Here is a 25035-nt window from a genome sequence, read left to right as displayed (position 1 = left end):
TACTCTGTGCAAAACACTGCCAGCTGGAATTAAAAGGTGAGAGGAAGAATATTTTTCATTCAGAAGCGGTTAAACAATATGCAGCGACTATGAAGGGTGGGAAGCCATTGGCTGGAGTGTGGGTGGTGGAAACGTAAATGGAGGAAGTGAAGTCATGTGACTAAGCGGTCCAGACATGTGCCCAGTGGTTGGATTGGCCAGAGATTCCTTGGAGCTGCAGTGAAGTCAACACATCCCCACCCCCAAGTGGGGAATGGGGCATTACTGGGCTGGAGTCGTCTTGCATGTTAGTCCCTTGGAGATGCTCTCTTAAACTTGCTTTTCCCTGTGAAGAAAATAAGAGTATACCAATAATAATAATAATAAGGAAAAATCGTGATTTTAATTGTTTCTTTCTCTCCTTCCTTCCTTTCCCCTCCCTCCCTCCCTCGCTCCCTCCCTCTCTTCCAAACTGGGAGAACAATAAATGTAAAGTTAAAATAAAAATTTTTGAAGAGAAACTCTTAAAAAATGAATATTAGAACAACAAAAATTCTGGTGTATTATAAATCATGAATTAATGAGGATTTAAATTACTTCTTTCAGTAATAGAATAGAAAATACTTTTATGCTGTTTTAAAGAGTTGATCATCAGAAAAGAAAACCTGAGTTCAAATGGTACTTGCTGAATTTTAATAATTCTTTTCAAAGTCATTATTACTATAATGTTTTGAACTATATTCATTTGGTCATATACTCATATTTTTATGACATATCATTTACTGTAGTTATTTATTTAGGACTTTTCAGGTAATATCATCTAAAAAGAATCAAGCTCATGAAATTTAGGGACCTACAACAGTACTGAAAAATTGTAATGTTAATGAAATTTGTCTGCCTCTGCCACCTCATCCCCTTCTTGGTTTTTATCCTGCCTGCTGTAATATCCTCAATACTCCTTCTTTACTCATCTGGATTCCTTTCTTCTATAAAAATCTGAATTTAGTGAAGAATGACTTGAATCATTTATGTTTTCCCTCACTGTAGGCATAATTTGCATTTAATCTCCATCAAAAGTGAGGATTTTCACATGGCAGGGGTCCTATGGGCCTTTCTTGTATGCCTAAAATAAATCTATGATGAACATGTGTATGCCATATCTGTTAATTTAACAAAGTATTTACAGCAATATGCAAAGGAGAAAACATTTGCCTTAGAAAAGTGGAATTCAGAATTCTTGGCTGTTGGTATAGATTTGAACCAAACTTACCTATACACCAAATAGATGTGACCATATGTTTGTATATCTATATAGTAAGCAAAGTGGCAATAAAATAAGAGGAAAACACCATTAACACTTAACAGTAGCCATGTGCATATAATACATATGTTAGTATAATAATATCTTTACTTATTAAAGAATGCACAGAAGGTGTAGATGATTTCAGTTAGCTCTTGCCACATGTTATTGTGAATAGCTGTAAGTGATAAATTTGCATCTCTTTAAGCATATTCCACAGTTTAGACTTCTAATTTATGTGGTTTTCGTATTCCTGCTTGGTAAATGAGGAATTCCTCTATGTTGAAAAGAGAATCTCAGTTTATATCCTTGAAAAAATCATTCTGTTTGATTCAGAATGATTCAGAAAATCATTCTGTTTTAATAGTGAACAGCAGAACTGCAATTCTATACTATTATAAATATAGCTTATCATAACAATGCCATGATGCTTAACTCAAAATGCTTCAAACTAAGTGAGATATAATGGGAAAATATATTAAGCTGTTATTTTAACTTAAAAAAATAGCTTATAGACATACACAAAATTCCAAAACGTAAATGGTATATAGTTATTTCAGCCCATTCCTGTCTCCAACTGCCCAATTCCTTTCCCTCTTGGCATCCATTGCTCTCTTTTTCTTGAGTATCTTGCAGAGGTAGTCTGTGCATTCCATTTATTTCTAATATTTGTTATTTCAATTATTTATTTACTTTAGATGACTCCGGAATTGATGATAAAAGCCTGTAGCTTTTATACTGGACATTTAGTAAAGACTCATTTTTGGTAAGAATGTGATTTTTACAATTTCTTCATCTTTGAGTTTTTATTCTTGATATTCATATTCTCCGTGCAAAGTAAAATTCACTTTTGGCCAGTTGTGCTGATTTTATCTGTCTAATCATGTTTCTACCATTTTGTATTATATATTTCTTTTATATTTAATCAGCTTTTACTTAGTTAAAATATGTATTTTACTTCTTTAAGGTATAACTATCTTTTCTTAAAAAATAAAACTTTAAAATTAAAATATGGTTAGTTTCACAGTCCACTTATCTGAAACCCTTGGAGCCAAATATGTTGTGGAATTTAGATTCCTTTAAAAAAAAGACATCATTAGGTGGTTCTTTTGGTAAATTGGAATTATGACAACATGATTTTATCCCATGATTTCTTTATTTTATCCAAAAAGAAATATGACTCATATAGTCTCCATTTTTCTCTATAACTCTTAGGAATTCTTCAGGTCATACCCAAGTTGTAGAAGTTTCTTTTTATGCTGTGGCTTTTGAGGTCATAAAGGAGATATCATTCTTTGTTCACCTTAATTTATTTACTGATATATTGCCCTAATATCAAAATATTATTTTTAAAAAAATGTCTTCTGCCTGCAGCACTTGGAGAGACATAGCTCGTACAGATGAAAATGTCGTCCTGGCTGAAAAAATGAACAGAGCAGTGACATGTTACAATTTCAGACTTCAAAAATCTGTATTTCATCACTGGCACTCTTATATGGAAGACCAGAAAGAAAAACTTAAAAGTAAATTCTTACATAGTAGCAATTACTTTTTGTATCCATTTATTGAAATAATAAAAAAACTAACAGTTAAGCATACTTTGTATACTTAGAGAACCTACCATTTTTATGTCTAGATAATTGTCATGAAATGAAGGTAGAGCTGCTAATTTAAAAATACTTAATGAGATTTGTCTCAAAGGATTTTATTTTAATAGAAAACATTTAAAATCAAATCTTGTGTGCATTTGTGTGTATGTATACATGAATATAAATAGAATCTACTATGAGCTTTTTTACATAATAGAGAGCTGGATGGGTTCCAAATAGTATGGACAGGTACCAAAATTGACTATTTTTGTAAAGAGGTTTATGCTTTTTACAAATATTACATTTAATGTATATATGACAAAACTTAAAAATAAAAATTATCTTCTCTTAAGACCTTGGGGGTTATACTGAGTGGATGGGAGGTACATTCATGTGATCCATGCCCACTCAGTATAACCTCCAAGAGCTCTTGCCTTCCAGTTAGATTTTTTTGCAACTCTCCTGATAATAACTTATTTATGACTGTTGCAAACCAGAGAATCATTTCTTTTTGACTGGCTTTGGTTGGTACCTCAGTTAGAGTGGACCCTCCGAAGATTTTAACATTAGTGTAATGAAGGGTTAGGAACTGGTTAATCATAGGACATAAAATTAAATTCAAAGGCATTGGATCTAAATGCTACCTTATGACTGTATTTCTTATGAAAAAGTTTAGAAGTTCTGGTTTTACAAAGAACAACCTTGTTTAAAAAAAAGAAATGATACATGTCTTGACATTTCTATTGCAGCTATTACATCTTAATTTCTAAGGGGCAAAGGTGATGTTTCCAGGTTAATAAAGTCTCGAGAGTACTAATGCTATCAAAAGTAATTAATTTCAAGTGTAAATAAAACCAAACAAAAACGATGGGATGCGACATTGTCTCATAAACATGATAGACCATTAAATCACTTTGTGTTTTTTGGAAACAGCTATACCTATTAATATATACAGTAATCTAGTAAATTTCCTTCAGATATGCTATTGCGGATACAACAGATCATCTATTGTCACAAGCTAACCATTATCCTAACAAAATGGCGGAATACAGCAAGACATAAGAGTAAAAAGAAAGAAGATGAGCTGGTATTGTATATTGAAACAATTTTTTAAGAATCTGAATTTTTCAGTTGTATTCATGTTGCCTCAAATAATAATGCTGTGTGTGGAAAATACTAAAATCCTGAATATTGTCTACTTTTGATGGGATTCTTGTTTTTTTTTAATATGTATTTTTTTGGGACAGAGTTTTGCTCTTGTTGTCCAGGCTGGAGTGCAATGGTGCGATCTCGGCTCACTGCAACCTCTGCCTCCCAGGTTCAAGCAATTCTCCTGCCTCAGCCTCCCGAGTAGCTGGAATTACAGGTGCCTGCCACCACACCCAGCTAATTTTTTTGTATTTTTAGTAGAGATGGGGTTTCACCATGTTGGCTAGGCTGGTGTTGAACTCCTGACCTCAGGTGATCTGCCCACCTCGGCCTCCTAAAGTGCTGGGATTACAGGCGTGAGCCACCGCGTCTGGCCAGGATTCTTGTTCTTTAACTTAATAATTTAAAATTTACTTCAGCTATTAGTATATCATTACTTAATATTGGTTTAGTATGCTCAGAGTAACACTATGATCAGATGTAGAAACATGCTGGATTTTTTTTCTGTAGTTACATTATTTAGTAGGAGATATTTTATTAATATTCTTTGAAATACAAAGTAAGGGTAGATAGAAAAGAGAATGTGGGGTGAAGTTAAATCCACTTCTTCTGTGGTTGCCCCATGGATCAATGCCTCTACTCACCTGAATTTGGTTCAGATGTTGAGACTGACAATAGCACACATGCAGCAAAAGAGTATGAGGAGATTTATTACTTACATATGCTTAAAACAGTGCTACAGCCTGTGCTGAGCTTTAAACATCTCAGAGGTTACTTGAGATGCTCTCTAGAAGTTTATAATCTATAGGTTTTGAGCTGATGGTCTTGTAGGCTGGTTCTCTAGGCTTTGCCTTTTGCAAACTACCTTTTCAATATTACCAGTGAAACAGCTCTACTTTGGGTACCTAACACTATGTTAGTCTGCTCATTCACTGCTTTTCACCAGTCTGTATATTAAGCTAGTGTTTTGATAACTGCCCTCTATGCCTGATCACTGATTGTCTAATAGTGAAATAGGTAACTGTACATGACCAGTCCCCCGTTGTACACCCCCTTCAGCTAAACATCCCTGAATATAAAAATTAGCCAGGCATGGTGGCGGGCCCCTGTAATCCCAGCTACTTGGGAGGCTGAGTCAGGAGAATCTCTTGAACCCTTGAGGTGGAGGATGCAGTGAGCCGAGATCACGCCACTGCACTCCAGCCTGGGCGACCAAAGTGAAACTCCTTCTCAAAAAACAAACAAACAAAAAATCCCTGAGAGCAGGCAGTATTGTTCTCTTAGTATTCTCCATATGCTGAACATAATGTTTTGCACACAGTAGTTGATATATATTAATATATATAATATATGTTATATGTACTATAATAATATCATTAAGATATATGTATATTATATATATTATATAGTTAATTGTGTGTTTAGAGAACTTTTTTTCTAGATATATGATTTATTGACCTAACAATCATTCTATATTCACTTAAATGGAGTGAGGATGGCAAGTGTATGCTGGGAGCAGAGGCAGGGAACACCTGTGTGTCAAGCGCTCCACATGTGTTCTTCCTCAGGCTCTCATATGTCTGTGTATATATACACACACACATACATACATACATACACACATATACATACACATATATATATTACATCAATATATATTACACCAATATTGTGTATATGTTTATGACTGAAATACTTACTACCTTTATTTATTACACAGTTTTCAGAAGTGTATCAAAAGTTAAAATGGGGACTTCCTGTGACAATAAATTTGGCAATTTCCAAAATACATTACTTCTGACTTCCCTTTTTTGTTATCTGTATGTTAATCACCTTCACTCCATGCACCAATTACTAGTTTTATCATTGCCAGAGCCTTGACTTTGTGGTCCTCACTTCCTCATCTGTGAAAGAGGAGACTAGATCAGCCTTTCAAGATGGCTGCCTGTGCCAGTGTTTTATGACAACTAATGAAAATGATCTGTAATACTTTGGTGGTTCAGAGAACATTAAACATGCTTATGAAAAATTATAGTTTATGTAGTAATGATGATGATCATAAATAATGTTTAATTGGTCCTATTCTTGTGTCAAGCACTGTGCTTTGTGTCTGTCATCTCTCTTGACCGTTAACAGCAATTCCATGGAATTTTAAAATTATTTTCATTGCAGATATTAAAACATGAACTTCAATTGAAAAAATGGAAAAATAGGTTAATACTCAAAAGAGCTGCTGCAGAAGAATCTAATTTTCCTGAACAAAGTTCTTCTGAAGTCTCTCTTGTAGATGAGACTCTAAAATGTGACATTTCACTGTTACCTGAAAGAGCAATATTACAGGTTTGTATGAATTCCGTATATATTAGATACTATAATCTGCCAGGTGTGGTGGTGCATGCCTGTAATCCCAGCTACTTGGGAGGCTGAGACAGGAGAATTGCTTGAACCCAGGAGGGAGAGGTTGCAGTAAGCCGAGATCACACCATTGCACTCCAGCCTGGGCAACAATAGCAAAACTCCATCTGAAAAAAAAAAAAAAAAAAATATATATATATATATATATATATATATATATATATGTATGTATGTATGTATACACTATAATCCTACTCTTGATGTATTGCATTCAGTTAGAATAAGGATATTTTTGCCCATTATTTCTTCCTTTACAAATTACCTGCTCCTATCTTGTCTGTTTTTACATTGTAATTCCTATAATTTTCTTACTGGTTTGTAATAGCTCTTTATATTGGCAATATTAGCCCTTTGGAATATATTTGGAAATTTTTTCCCCCACACTTGATGTTTGCTTTCAGTTTTGCTTGTGGAGTCTTCTGGTGACAGAATTTTTTTTTTTTTTTTTTTTTTTTTTTGAGATGGAGTTTCACTCTTGTTGCCCAGGCTGGAAGTGCAATGGTGCAATCTCAGCTCACTGCAACCTCCGCCTCCTGGGTTCAAGCGATTCTCCAGCCTCAGCCTCCAGGTAGCTGGGATTACAGGTGCCCACCACTATGCCCAGCTAATTTTTCCTTGTATTTTTAGTAGAGATGGGGTTTCACCATATTGGCCAGGCTGGTCTCAAACTCCGGACCTCAGGTGATCCACCCACCTTGGCCTCCCAAAGTGCTGGGATTACAGGCATGAACTACCACACCTGGCTGATGACAGAAATTTTAAAGCTTTATGTAATAAAGTCTGTCATCCTTGCCCTAATTATTTCTCTCTCTCTCTCTCTTTTTAACTTTTATTTTAGGTTGAGGGAGTACATGTGAAGGTTTGTTATATGTAGGTAAATTGCGTGTCATAGGAATTTGGTGTATAGATTTATTTTGTCACCCAGGTTATAAGCCTAGCATTCAATAGATACTTTTCCAATCCTCACCATCCTCCCACCCTCCACCCCCAAGTAGATCCTGGTGTCTGTTCTTCCTTTCTTTGTGTCCATATGTACTCAGAAGTTTAGCTTCCACTTGTAAGTGAGAAGGTGTAGTATTTGGTTTTCTGTCCCTGTGTTAGTTTGCTTAGGATAATGGTCTCCAACTCCTTCCATGTTGCTGCAAAGGACATGATCTCATTATTTTTTATGGCTGCATGGTATTTCAATGTATATATATACCACATTTTTAAAAATCCAGTCTACTGTTGATGGGCATTTAGGTTGATTTCATATCTTTGTTATTGTGAATAGTGCTGTGATGTGCAGCAAAGATGCGTGCGTGTGTCTTTATGGTAGAATGATTTATATTCCTTTGGGCATATACCCAATAATGGGATTGTTGGGTTGAATGGCAATTCTGTTTTATGTTCTTTGAGAAATCGCCAAACTGCTTTCCACAATGGTTGAGCTAATTTACATTCCCACCAGCAGTGTGTAAGCATTTCCTTTTCTCTATAACCTTGCCAGTATCTGTTATTTTCTGACTTTTTAATAATAGCCATTCTAACTGGTGTGAGATTTACATTTCTCTAATGATTGGTGATGTTGAGCATTTTTTCATATGCTCATTGGTTGCCTGTATGTCTTCTTTTGAGAAGTGTTTGTGTGCTTTGACCACTCTTTTAATGGTGTTTTGTTTTGTTTTGTTTTGTTCTGTTTTGTTTTGTTTCGTTTTTTTTGAGAGGGAGTCTCGTTCTGTTGCTCAGGCTGGAGTGCAGTGGTGCGATCTCAGCTCACTGCAGGCTCCGCCTCCCGGGTTCACACCATTCTCCTGCCTCAGCCTCCTGAGTAGCTGGGACCACAGGTGCCCGCCAACACACCTGGCTAATTTTTTGTATTTTTAGTAGAGATGGGGTTTCACCGTGTTAGCCAGGATGGTCTCAATCTCCTGACCTCGTGATCCACCCGCCTTGGCCTCCCAAAGTGCTGGGATTACAGGCGTGAGCCACCGTGCCCGGCTAATGGTGTTTTTTTGTCTTGTAAATTTGTTTAAGATCCTTATAGATTGTGGATATTAGACTTCTGTTGGATGTATAGTTCACAAATGTTTTATCCCATTCTATAGGTTGTCTGTTTATCTGTTGATAGTTTCTTTTGCTGATAGAAGCTCTTTTGTTTAATTAGGTCCCATTTGTTAATTTTTGTTTTTGTTGCAGTTGCTTTTGGCATCTTCATAATGAAATTTTTGCCAAGTTCTGTGCCCAGAATGGTATTTCCTAGGTTATCTTCCAGGGTTGTTATAGGTTTAAGTCTTACATTTAAGTCTTGAATCTATATTGAGTTGATTTTTGTATATGGTGTAAGTGGTCCAGTTTCAATATTCCACATGTGGCTAGCCAGTTATCCCAGTATCATTTATTGAATGAAGAGTTCTTTTCCTGTTGCTTGTTTTTCTTGATTGTGCAGATGTCTGGCATTATTTCTGGGCTCTTTATTCTGTTCCATTGGTCTATGTTTCTGGTTTTTTTTATACTTTAAGTTCTAGGGTACATGTGCACAACATGCAGGTTTGCTACATGTGTATACATGTGCCATGTTGGTGTGCTGCATGCATTAACTCGTCATTTACATTAGGTATATCTCCTAATGCTATCCCTCACCCCTCCCCCCACCCCACTACAGGCCCTGGTGTGTGGTGTTCCCCATCCTGTGTCCATGTGTTCTCATTGTTCAATTCCCACCTATGAGTAAGAACATGCGGTGTTTGGTTTTCTGTCCTTGCGATAGTTTGCTGAGAATGATGGTTTCCAGCTTTATCCATGTCCCTACAAAGGACAGGAACTCATCCTTTTTTATGGCTGCACTGTATTCCATGGTGTATATGTGCCACATTTTCTCATTGATGGACATTTGGGTTGCTTCCGAGTCTTTGCTATTGTGAATAGTGCCACAATAAACAAATGTGTGCCTGTGTCTTTATAACAGCATGATTTATAATCCTTTGGGTATATACTCAGTAATGGGATGGCTGGGTCAAATGGTAATTCTAGTTCTAGATTCTTGAGGAATCGCCACACTGACTTCCACAATGGTTGAACTAGTTTACAGTCCCACCAACAGTGTAAAAGTGTTCCTATTTCTCCACATCCTCCCCTGCACCTGTTGTGTCCTGACTTATTAATGATCGCCATTCTAACTGGTGTGAGATGGTATCTCATTGTGGTTTTGATTTGCATTTCTCTGATGGCCAGTGATGATGAGCATTTTTTCGTGTGTCTGTTGGCTACATAAATGTCTTCTTTTGAGAAGTGTCTGTTCATATCCTTTGCCCACTTTTTGATGGGGCTGTTTGATTTTTTCTTGAAAATTTGTTTAAGTTCTTTGTAGATTCTGGATATTAGCCCTTTGCCAGATGAGTAGATTGCAAAGATTCTCTCCCATTCTACAGGTTGCCTGTTCACTCTGATGATGGTTTCTTTTGCTGTGCAGAAGCTCTTTAGTTTAATTAGATCCCATGAGTCAATTTTGGCTTTTGTTGTCATTGCTTTTAGTGTTTTAGACATGAAGTCCTTGCCCATGCCTATGTCCTGAATGGTATTGCCTAGGTTTTCTTCTAGGGTTTTTATGGTTTTAGGTCTAACATTTAAGTCTTTAATCCATCTTGAATTAATTTTTGTATAAGGCGTAAGGAAGGGATCCAGTTTCAGCTTTCTACATATGGCTAGCCAGTTTTCCCAGCACCATTTATTAAATAGGGAATCCTTTCCCCATTGCTTGTTTTTCTCAGGTTTGTCAAAGATCAGATAGTTGTAGATATGCGGCATTATTTCTGAGGGCTCTGTTCTGTTCCATTGGTCTATATATCTGTTTTGGTACCAGTACCATGCTGTTTTGGTTACTGTAGCCTTGTAGTATAGTTTGAAGTCAGGTAGTGTGATGCCTCCAGCTTTGTTCTTTTGGCTTAGGATTGTCTTGGCAATGTGGGCTCTTTTTTGGTTCCATATGAACTTTAAAGTAGTTTTTTCCAATTCTGTGAAGAAAGTCATTGGTAGCTTGATAGGGATGGCATTGAATCTATAAATTACCTTGGGCAGTATGGCCATTTTCACAATATTGATTCTTCCTATACATGAGCATGGAATTGTTTTCCATTTGTTTGTGTCCTCTTTTATTGTGTTGAGTAGTGGTTTGTAGTTCTCCTTGAAGAGGTCCTTCACATCCCTTGTAAGTTGGATTCCTAGGTATTTTATTCTCTTTGAAGCAATTGTGAATGGGAGTTCACTCATGATTTGGCTTTCTGTTTGTCTATTACTGTTGTATACAAATGCTTGTGTTTTTTGCACATTGATTTTGTATCCTGAGACTTTGCTGAAGTTGCTTCTCAGCTTAAGGACATTTTGGGCTGAGACGATGGGGTTTTCTAAATATACAATCATGTCATCTGCAAACAGGGACAATTTGACTTCCTCTTTTCTTAATTGAATACCCTTTATTTCTTTCTCCTGCCTGTTTGTCCTGGCCAGAACTTCCAATGCTATGTTGACTAGGAGTGGTGAGAGAGGGCATCCCTGTCTTGTGCCAGTTTTCAAAGGGAATGCTTCCAGTTTTTGCTCATTCAGTATGATATTGGCTGTGGGTTTGTCATAAATACCTCTTATTATTTTTAGATACGTCCCATCAATAACTAATTTATTGAGAGTTTTTAGCATGAAGCGCTGTTGAATTTTGTCAAAGGCCTTTTCTGCATCTATTGAGATAATCCTGTGGTTTTTGTCTTTGGTTCTGTTTATATGCTGGATTACATTTATTGATTTGCGTATGTTGAACCAGCCTTGCATCCCAGGGATGAAGCCCACTTGATCATGGTGGATAAGCTTTTTGATATGCTGCTGGATTCCGTTTGCCAGTATTTTATTGAGGATTTTTGCATTGATGTTCATCAGGGATATTGGTCTAAAATTCTCTTTTTTTGTTATGTCTCTGCCAGGCTTTCGTATCAGGATGATGGTGGCCTCATAAAATGAGTTAGGGATTGTTCCCTCTTTTTCTGTTGATTGGAATAGTTTCAGAAGGAATGGTACCAGCTCCTCCTTGTACCTCTGGTAGAATTTGGCTGTGAACCGTCTGGTCCTGGACTTTTTTTTGGTTGGTAGGCTATTAATTATTGCCTCAGTTTCAGAGCCTGTTGTTGGTCTATTCAGGGATTCAACTTCTTCCTGGTTTAGTCTTGGGAGGGTGTATGTATGCTGGAATTTATCCATTTCTTCTAGATTTTCTGGTTTATTTGCGTAGAGGTGTTTATAGTATTCTATGATGGTAGTTTGTATTTCTGTGGGATCAGTGGTGATAACCCTTTTATCATTTTTTATTGTGTCTATTTGATTCTTCCCTCTTTTCTTCTTTATTAGTCTTGCTATTGGTCTATCAATTTTGTTGATCTTTTCAAAAAACCAGCTCCTGGATTCATTGATTTTTTGAAGGGATTTTTGTGTCTCTATCTCCTTCACTTCTGCTCTGATCTTTCTTATTTCTTGCCTTCTGCTAGCTTTTGAATGTGTTTGCTCTTGCTTCTCTAGTTCTTTTAATTGTGATGTTAGAGTGTCAATTTTAGATCTTTCCTGCTTTCTGTTGTGGGCATTTAGTGCTATAAATTTCCCTCTACACACTGCTTTAAATGTGTCCCAGACATTCTGGTATGTTGTGTCTTTGTTCTCATTGGTTTCAAAGAACATCTTTATTTCTGCCTTCATTTCATTATGTACCCAGTAGTCATTCAGGAGCAGGTTGTTCAGTTTCCATGTAGTTGAGCAGTTTTGAGTGAGTTTCTTAATCCTGAGTTCTAGTTTGATTGCACTGTGGTCTGAGAGACAGTCTGTTATAATTTCTGTTCTTTTACATTTGCTGAGGAGTGCTTTACTTCCAACTATGTGGTCAATTTTGGAATAAGTGCTATGTGGTGCTGAGAAGAATGTATATTCTGTTGATTTGGGGTGGAGAGTTCTGTAGATGTCTATTATGTCTGCTTGGTGCAGAGCTGAGTTCAATTCCTGGGTATCCCTGTTAACTTTCTGTCTCGTTGATGTGTCTAATGTTGACAGTGGGGTGTTAAAGTCTCCAATTATTATTGTGTGGGAGTCTAAGTCTCTTTGTAGGTCTCTAAGGACTTGCTTTATGAATCTGGTTGCTCCTGTATTGGATGCACACATATTTAGGATAGTTAGCTCTTCTTGTTGAATTGATCCCTTGACCATTATATAATGGCCTTCTTTGTCTCTTTTGATCTTTGTTGGTTTAAAGTCTTTATCAGAGACTAGGATTGCAACCCTTGCTTTTTTTTGTTTTCCATTTGCTTGGTAGATCTTCCTCCATCCCTTTATTTTGAGCCCATGTGTGTCTCTGCATGTGAAATTGGTTTCCTGAATACAGCACACTGATGGGTCTTGAGTCTTTATCCAATTTGCCAGTCTGTGTCTTTTAATTGGAGCATTTAGCCCATTTACATTTAAGGTTAATATTGTTATGTGTGAATTTGAACCTTTCATTATGATATTAGCTGGTTATTTTGCTCATTAGTTGATGGAATTTCTTTCTAGCATCGATGGTCTTTACAATTTGGCATGTTTTTGCAGTGGTTGGTACCAGTTGTTCCTTTCCATGTTTAGTGCTTCTTTCAGGAGCTGTTTTAGGGCAGGCCTGGTGGTGACAAAATCTCTCAGTATTTGCTTGTCTGTAAAGGATTTTATTTCTCCTTCACTTATGAAGCTTAGTTTGGCTAGATATGAAATTCTGGGTTGAAAATTCTTTTCTTTAAGAATGTTAAATATTGGCCCCCACTGTCTTCTGTCTTGTAGAATTTCTGCCAGAGATCTACTGTTATTCTGATGGGCTTCCCTTTGTGGGTAACCCGACCTTTCTTTCTGGCTGCCCTTAACATTTTTTCCTTTGTTTCAACTTTGGTGAATCTGACAATTATGTGTCTTGGAGTTGCTCTTCTCGAGGAGTATCTTTGTGGCATTCTCAGTATTTCCTGAATTTGAATGTTGGCCTGCCTTGCTAGGTTGGGGAAGTTCTCCTGGATAATATCCTGAAGAGTATTTTCCAACTTGGTTCTTCTCCCCATCACTTTCAGGTACACCAATCAGACCTAGGTTTGGTCTTTTCACATAATCCCATATTTCTTGGAGGCTTTGTTCATTTCTTTTTACTCTTTTTTTCTCTAAACTTCTCTTCTCGCTTCATTTCATTCATTTGATCTTCAATCACTGATACCCTTTCTTCCACTTGATGGAATCGGCTACTGAAGCTTATGCATGTGTCACGTATTTCTCGTGCCGTGGTTTTAAGCTCCATCAGATCATTTAAGGACTTCTCTACACTGATTATTCTAGTTAGCTATTCATCTAATCTTTTTTCATGGTTTTTAGCTTCTTTACAATGGGTTCGACCTTCCTCCTTTAGCTCGGAGAAGTTTGATCGTCTGAAGCCTTCTTCTCTCAACTCGTCAAAGTCATTCTCCGTCCAGCTTTGTTCTGTTCCTGGCGAGGAGCTGCGTTCCTTTGGAGGGGGAGAGGCTCTGATTTTTAGAATTTTCAGCTTTTCTGCTCTGTTTTTTCCCCATCTTTGTGGTTTTATCTACCTTTGGTCTTTGATGATGGTGACGTACAGATGGGATTTTGGTGTGGATGTCCTTTCTGTTTGTTAGTTTTCCTTCTAACAGACAGGACCCTCAGCTGCAGGTCTGTTGGAGTTTTCTGGAAGTCCACTCCAGACCCTGTTTGCCTGGGTATCACCAGCAGAGGCTGCAGAACAGTGAATATTGCTGAACAGCAAATGTTTCTGCCTGATCGTTCCTATGGAAGCTTCGTCTCAGAGGGGTACCCAGCCGTGTGAGGTGTCAGTCTGCCTCTACTGGGAGATGCCTCCCAGTTAGGCTACTTGGAGGTCAGGGACCCACTTGATGAGGCAGTTTGTCTGTTCTCAGATCTCAAACTCTGTGCTGGGAGAACCACTACTCTCTTCAGAGCTGTCAGACAGGGACATTTAAGTCTGCAGAGGTTTCTGCTGCCTTTTGTTTGGCTATGCCCTGCCCCTAGAAGTGGAGTCTACAGAGGCAGGCAGGCCTCCTTGAGCTGTGGTGGGCTCTACCCAGTTCGAGCTTCCAGGCCACTTTGTTTACCTACTCAAGCCTCAGCAATGGCGGGCACCCCTCCCCCAGCCTCACTGCTGCCTTGCAGTTTGATCTCAGACTGCTGTGCTAGCAATGAGGGAGGCTCCGTGGGCATGGGACCCGCCGAGCCAGGCACAGGATATAATCTTCTGGCGTGCCGTTTGCTAAGACCGTTGGAAAAGCGCAGTATTAGGGTGGGAGTGACCTGATTTTCCAGGTGCCGTCTGTCACCCCTTCCCTTGTCTAGGAAAGGGAATTCCCTGACCCCTTGCACTTCCCGGGTGAGGCAATGCCTTGCCCTGCTTCAGCTCTCGCTTGGTGGGCTGCACCCACTCTCTGACAAGCCCCAGGGAGATGAACCTGGTACCTCAGTTAGTGAGATGAACCCAGTACCTCAGTTGGAAATGCAGAAATCACCCGTCTTCTGTGTCACTCACCCTGGGAGCTATGACTGGAGCTGTTCCTATTCAGCCATCTTGGAACCTCCCCCCACCCCCTTCATTTCTGTTTTTGTAACAGAACCATGTTGTTTTGATTACCGTAGCCTTATATTGTAGTTTGAAGTTGGGTAATGTGATGTCTCCAGCATTGTTCTTTTCACTTAGGATTACCTTGGCTATTTGGACCCTTTTGTGGTTCCATATGAATTTTAAAATAGTTTTTTTCTAATTCTGTGAAAAATGTCATTGGTAGTTTGATAGGAATAGCATTGAATCTGTAAATTGCTTTGGGCAGTTTGGCCATTTTAACAATATTGATTCTTCCTGTCCATGAGCATGGATTGTTTATCCATTTGTTTGTGTCATCTCTGTTTTCTTTCTTGCCGTGTTTTGTAAATCTTGTTGTAGAGGTCTTTCACCTCCTTGGTTATAGCTGGTTATAGCTGTATTCCTGTTTATTTTATTCTTTTTTTGTGGTTATTGTGAATGAAATTGAATTCTTAATTTGGCTCACAGTGTGGATGTTGTTGGTGTATAGGAATACTACTGATTTTTGTACATTGCTTTTTTTTTTTTTTGAGACGAGAGTCTCACTCTGTCACCCAGGCTGGAGCGCAGTGGTGTGACTTGGACTTACTGCAACCTCTGCTTCCCGGGTTCAAGCAATTCTAATGCCTCAGCCACCCAAATAACTGGAATTACAGGCATGGGCCACCGAACCCAGCTAGTTTTTGTATTTTTAATAGAGATGGGGTTTAGCTATATTGGCCAGGCTGGTCCGAACTCCTGGCCTCAAGTGATCTACCTTCCTCAGCCTCCGAAAGTGCTGGGAGCCATGAGCCACTGTGCACAGCCAGTACAGTGATTTTGTATCCTGAAACTTTGTTGAAGTTGTTTGTCAGATCAAGGAGCTTTTGGGCAGAGACTATGGGGTTTTCTAAGTATAGAATCATATTGTCTGCAAACAGGGAGTTTGACTTTCTCTCTTCCTTTGAGTGTCTTTTATTTCTTTCTATTGCCTGATTTCTCTAGCTAGGACTTCCAGTACTGTGTTGGATAGGAGTGGTGAGAGAGGGCATCCTTGTCTTGTTCTGGTTTTCAAGGGGAATGCCTTCAGCTTTTGCCCATTCAGTAGGATGTTGGCTGTGGGTTTTTCATAAATGGCTCTTATTATTTGAGGTATGTTCCTTCAGTGCCTAGTTTGTTGAGGGTTTTTAACATGAAGGGATGTTGAATTTTATTGAAAGCCTTTTCTGCATCTATTGAGATGCTTGTGTGGTTGTTTTTAGTTCTCTTTATGTGGTGTATCACATTTATTGATTTGCATGTATTGAACCAACCTTGCATCTTAGGGATGAAGCCTACTTGATCATGGTGGAAAAGCTTTTTGATGTGCTGCTGGATTCGGTTTGCTAGTATTTTCTTGAGAATTTTTGCATCCATATTCATCAAGGATATTGGCCTGAAGTTTTCTTTTTTTGTTGTATCTCTGCCAGGTTTTGGTATCAGGATAATGTTGGCCTCATAGAATGAGTTAGGGAGTCATTCCTCCTCCTTAATTTTTTAGAATAATTTCAATGAGAATGGTACCAGCTCTTCATTATACATCTGATAGAATTCAGCTGTGAATCCATCTGGTCATGGGCTTTTTCTGTTTGGTAGGCTTTTATTACTGATTTGATTTTTTTGTTTGAGACAGGGTCTTGCTCTGTCACCCAGGCTGGAGTGCAGTAGTGTGATCATGGCTCACTGCAGCCTGAACCTCCCAGACTCAAGCAGTCCTCCCACCTCAGCCTCCAAGTAGCTGGAACTACAGCCATGTGCCACTATGCCTGGCTAATTTTTGTATTTTTCTGGTATAGAAAGGCCACTATGCCTGGCCTTTTTACAATCTTACTGTCATCACTTACTCGTTTGATTTTGGAACTCAATATTAGTCTGTACAGGGATTCAATCTCTTCCTGGTTCAATCTTTGGAGGTTGTATGTTTCCAGGAATTTATCCATTTCTTTTAGGTTTTCTAACTTGTGTGTATAGAAGTGTTCATAATAATCTCTGAGGGTTTTTTGTATTTCTGGGGGGCCAGGGGTAATACACCCTTTGCCATTTCTGATTGTGTTTATTTGGATCTTCTCTGTTTTTAAAAATTAGTTTATCTACCAGTCTACCTTGTATTCTTAATTCTTTCACAGAAAAAGCTCCTGGATTTATTGATTTTTGTATGGTTTTTTTTTGCCTCTTAATTTCCTTTAGTTCATCTCTGACTTTTGTTATTTTTTGTTGTCTTCTGCTAGTCTTGGGGTTGGTTTGTTCTTTAGTTCCTCTAGTTGTGATATTAGGTTGTTAATTTGAGATCTTTCTAACTTTTTGATGTGGGTGTTTAGTGCTATAAACTTTCCTCTTAACAGTGCTTTGGCTGTGTCCCAGAAATTGTGATACCTTATATCTTTTTTCTCATTAGTTTAAAAGAATTTCTTGATTTCTGCCTTTATTTCATTATTTATCCAGAAGTCATTTAGGAGCAGGTTGTTTAATTTCCATGTAATTGTATGCTTTTGATTGATATTCTTATCATTAATTTCTATATTTATTGCATTGTCTGTGAGCTTGATTGGTATGATATTGGTTTTTGGGAGTTTGCTGAGAATTGTTTTATGTCCAATATGTGTGGTTGACTTTAGAGTATGGACCATGTGCAGATGTGAAGAATGTATGTTCTGTTGTTTTTGGATGGAAAGTTCTGTAGATTTATATTAGGTCCATTTGGTCAAGCATTGAGTTCAGGTCCTGAATATTTGCGTTAGTTTTCTGCCTCGATGATCTGTTCAATAGTGTCAGTGGGGGTATTCAAGGCTCCCACTATTATTGTGTAGTTATCTAAGTCTCTTTGTAGGTCTCTAGGAACTGGCTTTATGAATCTGGGTTGGGCGCATATATATTTAGGATAGATAGGTCTTCTTGTTGAATTGAGTCCTTTATCATTATTTAATGCCCTGCTTTATCTTTTCTTGATCTTTGTTGGTTTGAAGTCTGTTTTGTATGGAAGTAGAATAGCAGCCCCTGCCTTTTTATGTTTTCTTTTTGCTTGGTAAATTTTTCTCCATCCCTTTACTTTAAGCCTAGAGGAGCCAGTGCATGTGAGATGGGTCTCTTTAAGACAGTATACCATTGGGTTTTGCTTTCTACTCTGTGCCTTTTAATTGGGGGCATTTAGCCCATTTACATTCAAGATTAGTATCGATACATGTGGATTTGATCCTGTCATCATGTTGTTAGCTGGTTATTATGCAGACTTCTTTGTGTAGCTGCTTTAGAGTATCACTTGTCTATGTACTTAAGTGTATTATAGTTGCTGGTAATGGTCTTTCCTTTCCATATTCAGTGCTTTCTTCAGGACCTCTTGTAAGGCATGTCTGTTGGTAACAAATTCCCTTAGCATTTGCTTGTCTGAAAAGTATTTTATTTCTCCGTTGTTTAGGAAACAGCTTGGCTGGATATGAAATTCTTGGTTGAAAATTATGTTTTTAAAGAATGCTGAATATAGGCCCCCCAATCTCTTCTGGCTTGTAGGGTTTCTGCCAACAGGTCTGCTGTTAGCCTGATGGGGTTCCCTTAGCAGATGACCTGCCCTTTCTTTCTAGCTGCCCTTTTTTTTTTTTTGAGTTGGAGTTTCACTCTGTCATCCAGGCTGGAGTGCAATGGTATAATCTCAGCTCACTGCAACCTCCGCCTCCTGGGTTCAAGCGATTCTCCCACTTTAGCCTCCTGAGTAGGTGGGATTACAGGCATGTGCCACCACGCCCGGCTAATTTTGTATTTTTAGTAGTGACGGGGTTTCTCCATGTTGGTCAGGCTAGTCTCGAACTCCTGACCTCAGGTGATCCACCAGCCTCAGCCTCCCAAAGTGCTGGGATTACAGGCGTGAGCCACTGCTCCCGGCCCTAGCTGCCTTTTTTCTTTCATTTTGACCTTGGAGAATCTGATGATTATGTGTCTTGGGATGGCCTTCTTTTGTAGCATTTTTCAGGAGTTCTCTGCATTTCCTGAATTTGAATGTTGGCCTCTCTGCAAGATTGGGGAAATTTTCATGGACGATATCCTGAAATATGTTTTCCAAGTTCCTTGGTTTCTTTCCCTCTCTTTTCTCTTTCAAGGATGCCAGTGAGTCATAGATTTGGTCTGTTTACATAATCCCATATTTCTTGGAGGTTTTGTTCATTCTTCTTTATTGTTTTTTTCTTTATTTTCATCTGACTGAATTATTTAGGAGAGCCAGTTTTCAACCTCTGAGATTCTTTCCTCAGCCTGGTTGATTCTGCTGTTAATACTTACAAGTACGTTATTGTGTTTTTCAACTCTATCAGATCAGTTTGTTTCTTTTTTTTTTTTTTTTTTTGCGACAGAGTCTCCCTCTGTCTCCCAGGCTGGAGTGTAGTGGTGCTATCTTGGCTTACTGCAACCTCTGCCTCCTGGGTTCAAGCGATTCTCCCACCTCAGCCTCCCAAGTAGCTGGGATTACAGGCATGCACCACCACACCCGGCTAATTTTTTTTGTATTTTTTAGTAGAGATGGGGTTTCACCATGTTGGCCAGAATGGTCTCGAACTCCTGACCTCAGGTGATCCACCCACCTTGGCCTCCTAAAGTGCTGGGATTACAGGCGTGAGCCACCACGCCTGGCCTGTTTCTTTCTTATAATGGCCATTTGGTCTACCACCTCCAGTATTGTTTTATTGTACTACTTAGATTTCTTGGATTGGGTTTTAACTATCTCCTGTATGTTGATGATCTTCATTCCTATCCTTATTCTGTATTCTACATCTGACATCTCATCCATTTCAGTCTGTTAAGAATCATTGCTAGGGAACTAGGGCAATTGTTTGGAGGTAAGAAGACACTCTGGCTTTTTGAATTGCCAGAGTTCTTGCACTGGTTCTTTCTCATTTGTGTGGGCCGATGTCTCTTGAATCTTTGAAACTGCTGTCCGTTGGATGGATTTTATTTGCTTTTTTCTTCTTTGATGCCCTTGGGGTTTGATTATAGAGTAAGGTGGTCTGTTGACTGGCCTTGATTCTAGTCTACTCCTGGATCTTGAAGGACCTCCCACCTCCAATTACTCTCTCTATGCCCATGTTTCTTTTGTTGGGTGTTCGGTTGCACAGGGCTGAATCAGGCAGGGGCTGCAGTTGGCATACAAGCCATATCCTTGCCAGGTCAGCCCTAATCTTCTGTCTGTGTGCTTCCTGGGAAAACATCAGATTGCTGGGGAACACAGATTGTAGAGAGGAATGAAGCTGGGGACCAGCCTGTCTGGGCTCAGCATGGAGCCAGGAGAACCACTGGAACATGGGAAAGAGTGAGTGGGTGAGTGCCCCCAGGGAGATTCATACTCTCCACAGGGACCTATGCAAAACTGGGAATGGCAGAATCACCTTGGTTTCCCCCCAAACTCCCCTACTGCACTATAGACTGAGGTAGAATTCAGGCAGAAGTGGTACTGCTGGGTTGGAAGCTCTAATGGGTGTAGCCCATCTGGCTATGAGAGGCAAGGGTGGGTGGAGTTGCCCACCCTGCCATCCAGGTGTTTCCAGGGCAGTAGGAGGCTGCACTTCTCAGCAAATTCTAGCAGAAGTAGGACTGCTGGTCTGTAGGCTGTAGGAGGCATGGCTTACCTGTCTGCTGGTGGTGGTGGTGGCTGGGGACGCTCACCCTGCCATCTGGGTATTTCCTGGGACAACAGGAAGCTCTGCCCTCTAGCTAAGTTCACATAGGAGTGGGAACACTGGGCCAAAAGCTCTAGCAGGCATTGTCTGCCTGTTTACCAGTGGCGGGGGTGGGTGGGGTTGCACACTCTGCCATACAGGTATTTCCCGGGACAACAGGAAGCTGTGCCCTCCATTCAAGTTCATACAGAAGCAGGGCCACTGGGCTGGAAGCTCTGGCACCTGGTTACCAGTAGTGGGGTGGGGGGGGGGGGTCATGGGCTCTGCCTGCCATCCAGGTGTTTCCTGGGCCAACAGGAAGGTATGCCTTCTGGCTCAGTTCACACAGAAGTGGGGCTGCTGGGCTGCAAGCTCTAGCAGGTATTGCCAGCCTGGCTACCAATGGTGTGGGCAGGTGTCTACTGTCCAGGTGTTTCCTAGGACAGCAGGAGACTGCACTCCTCAGCTGAGTTCACACAAAAGTGGGACCACTGTGTTGCAAGCTCTAGCAAGTGTTGCCCAGCGGGCTCCAAGTGGCAGAGTTGGGTTGAGTGGCTGGCTCAGTAAGGGCTGAAGCAGGACTGCTGGGCTGGAAACTGGTGCCTAGCCCTATCCGGCAAGGAAGGGTGGAACAATTTTACTGCTTCCAGGTACTGCTACTGCAGCCTCTATTGGGGCTATAGTGCTGGTGCTGTTCTGCTCCAGGGCCCAAGCCTTGTAGAGGTCCCCTTGCACTCAGGAGTTGCCCCTCAAAAATGTCTGACTGGCTTTCTGCGTCAGTCTAAAGTGTGGTAGCAGGGTGTTGGGGGAAACCAGGGGGATTCTCCCATTCCGAGTCTTGCACAAGTCCTTGTGAACAGTGTGAATCCCCCTGGGGACTCTCACCCACTCACCCTTTCTCATGTAGTGGTTCCCCTGGCTCCATGCTGAGCCCAGACAGACTGGTCCCCAGCTTCATTCCTCTCTGCAATCTGTGTTCCCCTGCTGCCTTGATGGATCGAATGTGATTTCTCAGATGGTTGGCCTGCAGGGTCAGTGTTCACTAGCCCTTTTGTTTTCTCTCGGTGAGAGTGGCACACATGAGCTGCTTCTAATTCGCCATCTTGGCCCCTCACCTATTTGTCTTTTTAAATGTCGTATTAATATGTCATTCTTAGTTGTTTTTCTAAGCCATATCACACTCCTTCCTACACTCATGCAGCTATCTTTTTTTTTTCCTGTGAACTCCTATGCCTTTGAGTGCTAATGTTCCTTTGTTTATCAGTGACTGCTCTAGGATTTAAAATATGCATTTTAGATACCATGGACTGTCTTCAAATAATGTTATGCCACTTTACATTAAAGGACCTAACAAGAGTATGCTTTTATTTTCTCCCTCCTGTGCATTGTGCTATTATTGTCATTTATTTTGCTTTTATAGATTTATAAACTCGACAGTATAATTTATTTTTGCTTTAAATAGTCAATTATAAGCTGGGTGCGGTGGCTCACGCCCGTAATCCCAGCACTTTGGGAGGCCAAGGTGGGCAGATCACCTGAGGTCAGGAGTTTGAGACCAGCCTGCCCAACATGGTGAAACCCTGTCTCTCCTAAAAATACAAAAATTAGCTGGGTGTGTTGGTGTGCACCTATAGTCCCAGCTACTCGGGAGGCTGAGGCAGGAGAATCTCTTGAACCCTGGAGGTGGAGGTTGCAGTGAGCCGAGATCGTACCACTGCACTCTAGCCTGGATGACAGAGTGAGTCTCTGTCTCACAAAAGAAAAAAAAATCAATTATATTTTATCCAGCATACGTTTTTCATTTTTAGCAATCTCAAACTTATAGGAAAGTTGCAAACACAGTACAAGGAATGTTTTTTCCTGAATAATTTGAGAGTAAGTTGCCAACATGATGCCATGAATATTATTGATGTATTTCCTATAAACAGGGCATGCTTTTACAGTTGATCATCAAAATCCTCCCAATTCAGGTTTCTTCAGTTGTCCCAAAATGTTCTATCAAGAGGACCCTGTCCAGTTCATATGTTGCAATTGGTTGTCATGTCTCCTTGGCCTCCTTCAGTTTGGAATAGTTCCTCAATCTTTCTTTAATTTTCATAACCTTGACATAAAGATTAGGGATGTTTTATTGTAGGATGTCTCTCAATTTGGGCTTGTTTTATGTATAATATCTGCATGAGTAGACTAATGTTAGGCGTTTTTGTTAGAAAGACCATAGACGTGGTCTCCTGGCATCATCTCAGTGGCACGGGACTTGGATTTGGGCAGTGGACTTCTTCTTGGGCTCCATCTATCACCAGCCTTGGGCGCCAATACCCTGCAATAAGCCATGCCTCCTCATTGCCTTCCTTTTCCCACTTGGGCTCTGATATTTCACTCTGGGCCATTCCTCCTGGGAGACACCCTCCTCACCCTTCTTGAGCTCCAAACCCTGTGCCAGGATGGCCCACTGATTGGATACCCTCCTTTCCATACTTGTTCTGATATACCTGCCCTGGGCCACTTCAGCTCCTCCCATACCCTTCATCTGGCATGGATGTCTATTCTGCTTGGCCCAATCTAATGACTGTAGGATTGAACTCTATGGGAAGGAGAAAGGAAAAGGGTAACGGAAGGGGTTCAATTATTTTTTAAAGAAATTAAAACCCCAGAAAAACTTATTTTATATTTCTCCACAAATTGTTCATTTTTTGTGCTCTTTTTCTTTAGATCTGAGTTTTCATCTGGAGCTATTTTTCTTCAACATAAAGAACCTCCTTTAACATTTCTTGAAGCACAAGTCTGTTAGTGCTAAGTTTTCTCAGTTTTATTTTTCTGAAAAAGCATTTTGCCTTTATTTATAGAATTCTAGGCTGACAGGTTTTTTTAAGTTTATTCATTCTATTTTAAGATATAATTCCATCATCCTCTGGCTAGCACTGCTTTAAATCGGTTAGGGGCTAAATTTTTTTTTTCTGCTTTTGTAAGTAATGTGTCTTTTTTTCTTCTTGCTTTTAAGCTTTCTTTCTTTATCATTGACTTTTGAGCAGTTTGATTATGATGTGCCTTTATGTGATTTTCTTTATTCTTGTCCTATTTGGAGTTCATTGAGCTTCTTGGATCTGTGGGTTTATATTTTTAGCAAATTTAGAAAGTTTTCAGCCATTATTTCCTCAGCTATTTTTCTGTCTCCTTCTTTTTGGGGCTCCAGTTATACAAATATTACATAACTTAAATAACTTAATATTGTCCCATAGGTCATTGAGTTTCTGTTCATTTTTTGTTAGCCTTGTTTTTCTTTCTGTGCTTCATTTTGAATAGTGATTATTGCTATTTCTTCAAGTTTAGTAATTTTTTAATGCAAGTGTCTGATTTGCTTTTAGGCTCTTCCAGTGAACTTTTAAATTACAGATATTGTATTAATCTCTAGAAGTTTCCTTTGGTTCATTTTTAAAATCCCACTTCCCTTCTTTTTAAGTTCATTTTTTTTCTTTGTGTCCTTGAACATTTTTATAATAAGGGACTATTTTAAAGAATCTGTTTACTAGTTCTGTTATCCTTGCAGTTTCTCTGTGTGTTTCTATTTTTGGTTTCTCTCTTACTTATTTGTCACGTTTTCCTGCTTCTTTACAAATCTAGTAATTTTTTATTATATGTTGGATAATCTTATAGGTTATATTGTTGAGTGTCTAAATGTCTCTTCTTTGAAGAGAGTTGAATTTTGTGCTGGTAGTCAGTTAATTTACTTGAAGATAAGTTTAATCTTTTCCATTTATATTTAAGCATTTTAAGGGAAAATCTAGAGTAACTTTCACACTAAGGTTAGTTTATCTCTGTTTCTATCATGGACATTTCTGGGTCTTTATTGAATGCCCCAAGTATTCAATGACACATCTCCATTTTGGTTTGTTTTAACTTATAAATTTCTCAATCCTGTATGAACTGTACTAGTGACTCAGCTTACAGGTCCCTGATACATGTTTTGTCCCTGGTAGATATTTTTTGTTCAGCTTCATGGTGTCTCAATCTGTGCATACACAGCTTAGAATACAGTCAAAGACTCAAGAAGATCCATATGCGTATTTCTCAAGCTCTCATTCTGTGTAGCTCCCACTTTTCTGCCCTAAAATTCCAGCAGCCTCAACAAACTTGAATTCCAAGATCTGTCTTCTTGGCTTAGTGAGACTGTCTGGCACCCCTTCTATCATAAGTAGCTAATATACGCCCCCAAGTAGTAAACCTGGGCCATCATAGATCTTGTGTCATTTTTTTTTCCCCTTCTTTTGGAGATCACAATACTGTGCTGCCTTGTTATCCACATCTAAAAGCAGTTGTTTCATATATTTTTTCCAT

The 25035-nt window shown here is 39.3% G+C and overlaps 1 protein-coding gene across 22 annotated transcripts in view; it reads left to right on the top strand.

Annotated features, from left to right (window-relative positions):
* The window catches only part of FBXL13 (F-box and leucine rich repeat protein 13), a 277460-nt gene that overhangs the window by 42739 nt on the left and 209686 nt on the right, over positions 1-25035 (top strand). For 20 of the 22 annotated variants that reach the window (XM_054559623.2, XM_054559618.2, XM_054559619.2 and 17 more), the window contains 4 exons: positions 1978-2045; positions 2654-2802; positions 3846-3955; positions 6190-6357. In XM_054559623.2, the coding sequence (XP_054415598.1) occupies positions 1978-2045; positions 2654-2802; positions 3846-3955; positions 6190-6357 (495 nt within the window). Of the gene's footprint in view, positions 1-585; positions 658-1977; positions 2046-2653; positions 2803-3845; positions 3956-6189; positions 6358-25035 lie in introns of those variants that run through there. The other 2 variants (XM_054559634.2, XM_054559631.1) reach the window with 1 other exon arrangement.

The sequence above is a fragment of the Pongo abelii genome, chromosome 6 (assembly GCF_028885655.2).
Source record: "Pongo abelii isolate AG06213 chromosome 6, NHGRI_mPonAbe1-v2.0_pri, whole genome shotgun sequence".
NCBI lineage: Eukaryota > Metazoa > Chordata > Mammalia > Primates > Hominidae > Pongo > Pongo abelii.
Note: the sequence above shows the minus strand (reverse complement) of the source record. Positions and strands in the feature narration are given on the sequence as shown.